Raw genomic sequence first — 7511 nt, 5'->3', positions numbered from 1 at the left:
TCCTGGTATAACCCTTAAAAAACACCCTTTTCTTCAATGTTCTAAATTAGCTGCAGGGTTGAAAATGACATGTTGTCCAATATGTGTACAAGCCCTGAAACATTGATACTCCAATTATCTGAAGCACAAACCAGCTTAAGATCTAAAATGTGTGTGCAATTTGGCAGCTACTGAGGCACAGTGTTTAAAAATTCAATTGAAATGCCAAATGCCATGTTGCAATTCCTCAGACCCTTCTGTGATATTTAAAGGCTCAAGTGCTTAAGCAGTAGGATGTCAAGGACTGGTACAGTGGTCTAAAGCCAAATCCTTCCCCTCTTGAGCAAGCTGTGGACAACTGTGTTGTAAACAGTAGATTGCTAGATAAACGCCACATGGGTGTTCAAGGAGGAACAGTCTTGCATCTGCTAGTGCCTGGAACACATCCAGAAGAATAGCAGAAAGCTGAAATACCACTGGGATACCTTGAAAGCCTCACTGGGTTGAAATAAAATTAACTTGCAGTAATTGTTTTTTCCAAAGCTCCAAAAAAAAAAAAATAAATCAGCGAGTGTGTCTATTAGCCTTTTTAATGTATTCCTTTTACAGAATAACAGAAACAAGAGTAAAGCCCAAAACACAGACCTGAAAAAAATGTGAATTAATCTACACAAGATGGTTACTGTCAGCACTCTACCGTGAATCTACTGTACATATGGAACCACAGCACCACATCAATCTTCTTAACGCAATGTGCTTCCAGGAAAATTATACTAGGTTATTAATCAACTTTTCTTTCTAGGCTAGGCTTCTTAAAGAATTATTTGGAGACAATGGAGCAAAAGATTTTCTAAATAAGTTGTACAGCATGACAGGCCTATTATGTAATGAAACCTGTGCAGCAAAATTTGGTGGAAATCTCAGCTGGTAATGCCGGGCTGGTCCTGGAACAGGATCCACACAACACAACATTCCTCATGTAACTATGCTAAAAAAACAGATACATGTTTGCTTTTGAACCATTTTTAATACAGAAAACACACCATGTACAAAAGCTGCATTTACAAGTAGATTGTATTTCCAAATTTAAAAAAAATGTATCCATCAACACTTTTTTTTTTTTTTTCTTGTTCAATTGCATTAATTCATTCACTGGGTAAAATGTTAAAAATTTGCAAATTTGAAAAATCTCCAATGAATGTTTTTTTTTTTCTACTTCACATGAACTCATTTTAAGCTATAGATCCAGATCCAAAGCAGCAGGACTAAGCTGACATGCTTTGGCCACTTTCTGCATTTATAGAATACGACTCCACTCCCGATATCTCTCCCACCACATGAGGCATCCTTGTCCCAATATCCTCCATTCTGAACTGGTACAATCTGTGAGACAATGTCCCTGTGTCCGAGAAAGTTTCCCAGTATTTGATTACTACCTTCCCAGGCATGAGCAGGGGCCACTTAAACCTGACCTTAATGCAAACAGGTGCTTGGATTGCATCTGTTCCTGTGAGTAAATAAACACAAAAGAACATGCAGCAGATTATCTCTAATGAATGCAGAGTCCAACTCACTATGGGTTAGCATTACGGAGAAGAGCAACAGAGACTGGCTCTAAGATTATTTTGTTCAATGGGAACACAACTCAAGCGCTAACACTTCAACTGGAAATAGAAATTAAGTTAATAAAACATTTACTACTGTAGGGTGGTCAACTTTATAGGACTATATGACTACATGCTAATTTGGAGGGGGGAAAAAAGTACTATACTGAAGAAATAGCTGTAGCAGAACATTTAGGAAATGAATTGATTTTAAAAGTAAAATAAAGAAAGTGCTGCACCAATGTAACGGTGGAACTAAATAAGGATAATGTTGGCATGCAACATGATCTTCCAGAACTACTTTGTCAGGGTGTTTTTACAAACAGTAAAAAGGCACAGCACACATTAATAAGGGGAAATATTTGCTAGACTGTGGGACTACACCTAAAAATGTTTTGCTGCTTTTATTTCAATTCCATATTGTGGCTAATTCATATTTACATGCTGGTTTGCAGCAGGGAAGTATTTTCTTCTCCTAGCTCATTTTATTAATCCTATATTGACAAGTCTTGTTTCAGGCAACACAATATTTTACTAACTAACATATGATCAACACGTATGTCAGCTATTTACCAAGATATTGCCAACTGTTTTGGCAACTGGCTGCTAGTACAATACATGGGATGCATTGCATGTTGGTTTATTAGAAGCAATGTAATTAATTGAGTTTCTGTTTCTTTCTGTTAACACATTACATTTGATGGATTATCTTGCTTAAGTAGCAATGCACTTCAACCTTATCTGACAAACAATTAGGGTATAAAATGTTTCCTTGATCTTTCATACGGTCACCCCAAAACAATAACAGTTCTGCATTGTCAGGTTGCAAACACACAGGTCACAATAGTCTGATTGCACGAGAGTATCTGTTTTTAGCTACTCTACTTCTCTGAATCTGCAGTACCAGATTTATAAAACATTAAGCACAAACCATGCTGAATTCCAAATCAAATGTAATATGCAGGACAGTGCCTTTGTAATCTCAATCTCTCTTTTAGGACCCTGTGGAAACAGTTCACAAAATAAATGCTTAATGAATCTGAAATGTAAATGAATTTGGAATTGACCTGCCTATTTAAGTAAACCCTGGCCAAATACTAAGCTTAGAACTTGGAATCTTGGTTGATGGTGTTGGTGATGGTCATTAAGATTACAATCCCACTACTTTTACCTTCACGCTTCTCTATTTCAGCAAGACATCGAGACACCATCCACATCCCGTGAGCTATGGGGCTTTTATACCCAAGTAGCTTAGCCGTTGGTAAAAAAAGGTGATGAGGATTATAGTCTAAAGATGCAAAAGCATATTTGAGTCCTGTGTACCAAGGTACCAATATTTCAATCACTTTCATTTCCTCTGGCTCTGAAAGTGATAGAAAAGAAACATAGATCAGCAATTACACAGCTTTCCTCTGCAAACAAAAAACAAAAACAGTGCTAGTCATGTTGTGAAGTTACAGTAAGTGCAAAAATGTAATAGAAAAAGCAGATGTAAAAAAACATTAATATTCGTGTATGTGATATCATTCAGTCAAGACTCCAAAACTTTTCTTACAAATTATCTATAACTAGATGGCACAGTGAGTTTACTTGGCATTTTCTTTCCCTCGCTCATATAAACACCTTCTCATACACTTCATGAGCCCTATAGATATTGCATAAATGTATGCCATGTAATAAGCACTTGCACAAGAATCATTATTTTTATTATTATTATTAGTAGTAGTAGTCGTAGTAGTATTATATTATTTATTTTGAATTACCACAGCTTCCTTGGGTATGTTGCTTTTTTCTGTTGAACTTCTTCATATCTCTTGAGAGCAATGTCATGATTCCTTCCCAAACAAGCTCCTTGACTCTATCTTTTAGCTCAAACACAATGTCCACCTCTATACCAACTTCTACAGATCTGTACTCCTTCACAGAGGCCTGAAGGAAAAATGGTCCTTTCTTTATTTCATCCACAGGTTGGGAAGTTCTCATGGTCTGCTGTACATGGATAAGTCCTATACAGCAAACACAAATGACGCAGAGTAAATGAGACAAAGCAATCTTAAACAATATACTGCAGGACATCAAATAAACAGAACGCAATGCAGAAGGTGAGATCTATAAACACTGATCTGGGTGGGTTCAAGTTTTCTTTTTCTAAAGACTACAGGAAAAAGACTCAGAAGTACTTTTCGTATTTACTAGTGTTTCATTCATCCACATGCCTATATCTACAACATGAACAGTTATTAATTATATGACATTGGAAAAGTATTACACTTGATATAAGTTTTTTTGAGGCTTCACATTTTTAGAAGATCAAGCAGTGCCTCTTGTCATTGCCTTTCTGTTCGGCAAGAATGATGACAATGTACAGAAAGCATTCAAGAACCTGAGCCAGGCTAGCAGACAACAGTGCAGTCGAATACAGAATTCTCAGCTGCATTTAAAAAAGCAAACTTACTCTGGCTCTAAGCGTTTGTATATTATTTATCAATGTATCTAAATACATGTACACATAATAGGGTGGTAGCATTCCGTGGAGGAAAAGTTTGATTGATGGGATTTGCCAGAAGTAATGCCTAGTTTCAATCGTTTGGCCTTTTCAAACAATTGAATAAAATCAGTTGTAAGGCAGGACATGCATGCATGTTTTATTCAACTATATAAACATTAAACTAAATAAATACAAAAAACACAAAGAGCACTTACCTAGGGGGCTTAACCTAAATCCATCAGCGCTTACAACCATTGCCAACAAGCGGACAAAGAGTATCTCTGGGTAGCACACAGGGATGTCTCTGTTGGTAGAATCAGGATAGTCCCAGCCATAGCCACAAACATTGCAGTACTGTCTCAGGCCTTTGGACTCTAGTCTGCAAAAATAAATACACCTTTGTAATTGTATACAAGCCTATATTAGAAAAACCTATACAGACAGACAGGTGCTATTTTATTGTGATAAAAACAACAAATGTCATATTGTTACAGGTACAATCTCAATCATACCAAAATGATTTGTTTTAGAATTGATGGATAAATATGTTGTAGGCCTATTCCTTTTTTAAACTTTTTTTTTTTTTGTAAATGAAACTCGTGTCTTTTATTTAAATGGTAATTCAGATCAATTCTCAAAATATACAATAAACTGTAGCACAGACACCCTGAATAAAAACTGAGCCTTGTTTTTAAAACACTAGCCTACAGCAATTTTTTGGTTGTATTTGTAACATTCAGTTAGCAGTAGTCACGTCTTTCACAATAACTTCCATACAAGGTCAACAGGTGCAACATTGCAGCGATGTATAAGTGCATGGGTAACTGATAGTCTTGCCAAAATCAATTCTACACTTGAGTGAACAAAGAGGGGAGAGAAATATTGGCTGATGTTTAATCCCATATTACAACTTTAAAAGTATTTAGATACCATATCCATATCTTATGGACTAAAGTTTAGGTGGGGCTATTTCACCCACATTTTGAAATGGTAATCATAAGTGTGCATACATATGAATGCACTGTGATGCTGAAAATATACATTCAAGTAGTGACTAAGGTTTCAAATTACTTATAATAATACAGATACATGTATTCTAGTATTAAGTAAATGGATACTCCACCCCCAGAACCAAAACAATTATTCAACACTGACCATGTACAGGTCTATTCCACTCCCTCCCTTGCAATTGAGGGTTTTTCCACACCAAGCACAAATTTCAGGCCATTCCATCATTTTGCATCAATCGTATCTATTTGCAAAATATTAAAGTGTTATTACTAAACAATGTGCACAAGATACATAAGACAATATTTTATGTGGGACCTGTATAAAATTGGATGTAATAATATTACGTTGTGAAGCACTTTAGGCAATTTATTATTTTGGAAGACATAAACTTGATTCTATCAGAACTGTGACTCGAATGCAGTCTGACCATATCCCAATATTTTGCACTTGACAGTAAAATGTTTGATTTCATGATTGGCGCTTCATCCGATCAGAAAAGACCTGTAATCAGTCTAATCTAACCCTAACCCTCCCCTACAGAGCGTGGACAAAGGGGCGAAAGGCTTTGTATACGTGTATTAAACATCAACCGTACCATACAGCCATACTCTGAATTCAAAGTTATCTACTACGACGCAGATCTGTGTACAATTTGTGAACTGTGTCGTACTAGTATTACTTACTAGGCTATTCGTCTACCAAAACAGGCTGAAAATCAAAGCAGTTTATTACTATTATTATTATTAAGAAATACACCAACTTGTAAACAAAAACATAATCAGAATCCAAAACTGTAAAGAAATATTTTTTTCGTGACGCTACATTTTAATTTCCCCTCATAAAGACAATGTACCTGCAGTTGTACAAAGTGAAAGTCACCTGGTTTCCGCCTCCACTAGAATTGGTGTTGCTGTAAAGTTGTCCCTGCCTCTTAAGAAGACTTTTTGTTGCGAGTCTGCAGAGCAAGTAAAACCAACTTGGAACCTGCTTTTGGCTGTCAAATACGACTGCACCTCCTTTGTATAACTTATGGGAACGATAAACATTGAAATACAATACTATAAATGTTATCAGACAAAAGCTAGCGAGGTAAAGGGATCCCCATGGAATTATAAACAACTCCATTCTCCCAGTCATCAGGACAGTGGCAGGACGACTCCGAACAGCTGATGATCAGTTTCCTGTGATAGCACACAAACGCTTTTGTCACAGAAAAAAAAAAGTACCGGGAAGTTGCTTTTTTAAAAAAATGTTAATTATTGTGTCCAAACAGCATCAACCCTTTTAAATGTATTATGCCCCATAATAACTGGTGTCCATATTGCAAAAAAATAAATAAAATAAAAATAAAACAAGTATTTTGGAAAAAAAGTAAATACGAACACACACACACACACACACACACACACACGTTTTATTTTTTAATCAGGTGACATCCCTTTAAACAAACTGATTTGATTCGGTTTCATAATTAAACTCAGAAAACGCAGTTAATTACAAAACAATCTTTGCTTTTACCTTCATATCTTGCCTGAGCCTAATTGTGGTCCACTTGATTTTATTTCAAAGTAAACAGCACAGCGCTGACATGACGTGAATTGTTCATCACCGATCGTATTTTTAACTCGCAATTCATTTTTGCAGTCGCCTAATTTAACGTTGTGCTTTTGTTATTTTCCCCACTAGTTTAACAGAAATGTCCAGACATATAATTTTTTTAAAGAATAACAATGAATGCCTAGTGAGGAGTATACACCTTCAGGCGTCTGTTCTGAGTATTTAGCCAAACATATCACAAAGCATTTGGGGATATAGGAGAATACACATAAAATGCAGTTTGGCATTACAGCGTCTACTATGGAGCGCCATTTGTGCCAAAAACTATCCAGCTATTAGCAACTATATTTATAACAAACAAACCGGTGAAGGCTCCATAGAGGAGGCAAGGGAGGCAGTGGTTTCTCAAATTTTCAAAGTGAAACATTATATTATAATATAATAATTTTCAATGAAGTAAGCTAAAATTAGTGTCTACAAATTTAGGAAAAAATGATATTTTAAGTTCAACATTCCTATAATAACGGCAATTCTGGCTGCTGAGAGGGTGTTCTTCACTGCAGTACTGGCAGTGGCAGAAGATGTGTCCTGAGAAAAGCCACCACTGATACAAACATATTTATTACTTCAGAAATACATAAAGCATAACACACAGTAGATACAGTATATGAATAGTACATATTTATTATTTCAGGATAATATTATTCTGCATCCACAAATAAAAATATATTGTTTTGTTTTGTAGGCCTTGTAACATGTATGTATGTAAAAAAATAAAATAAAATAAAAAGTATTGTACTGGGTAAGCTAAGCGTGCGGTATGAAATTGCAAAGAAATCCATAAGCCCGTACCAAATCTTTAAAAAGCAAGT

At 35.7% G+C, this 7511-nt stretch overlaps 1 protein-coding gene across 1 annotated transcript; it reads right to left on the bottom strand.

The window, feature by feature from the left end:
- Positions 1-986: 986 nt before the first annotated feature.
- si:ch211-12e13.1 (3-hydroxyacyl-thioester dehydratase X) lies at positions 987-6053 on the bottom strand. The gene is made up of 5 exons (XM_041234140.1): positions 5936-6053; positions 4287-4450; positions 3347-3589; positions 2755-2946; positions 987-1486 (listed from the first exon to the last, which is right to left on the bottom strand). Exons 2-5 carry the CDS (start codon positions 4324-4326, stop codon positions 1245-1247), a joined length of 717 nt encoding a protein of 238 aa, XP_041090074.1. The 5' UTR covers positions 4327-4450; positions 5936-6053; the 3' UTR covers positions 987-1244.
- Between the last annotated feature and the right edge of the window lie 1458 nt (positions 6054-7511).

The sequence above is a fragment of the Polyodon spathula genome, chromosome 2 (genome assembly GCF_017654505.1).
Source record: "Polyodon spathula isolate WHYD16114869_AA chromosome 2, ASM1765450v1, whole genome shotgun sequence".
NCBI lineage: Eukaryota > Metazoa > Chordata > Actinopteri > Acipenseriformes > Polyodontidae > Polyodon > Polyodon spathula.
The sequence above is the reverse complement of the archived record's forward strand: the minus strand, read 5'-3'. Positions and strand labels throughout refer to the sequence as shown.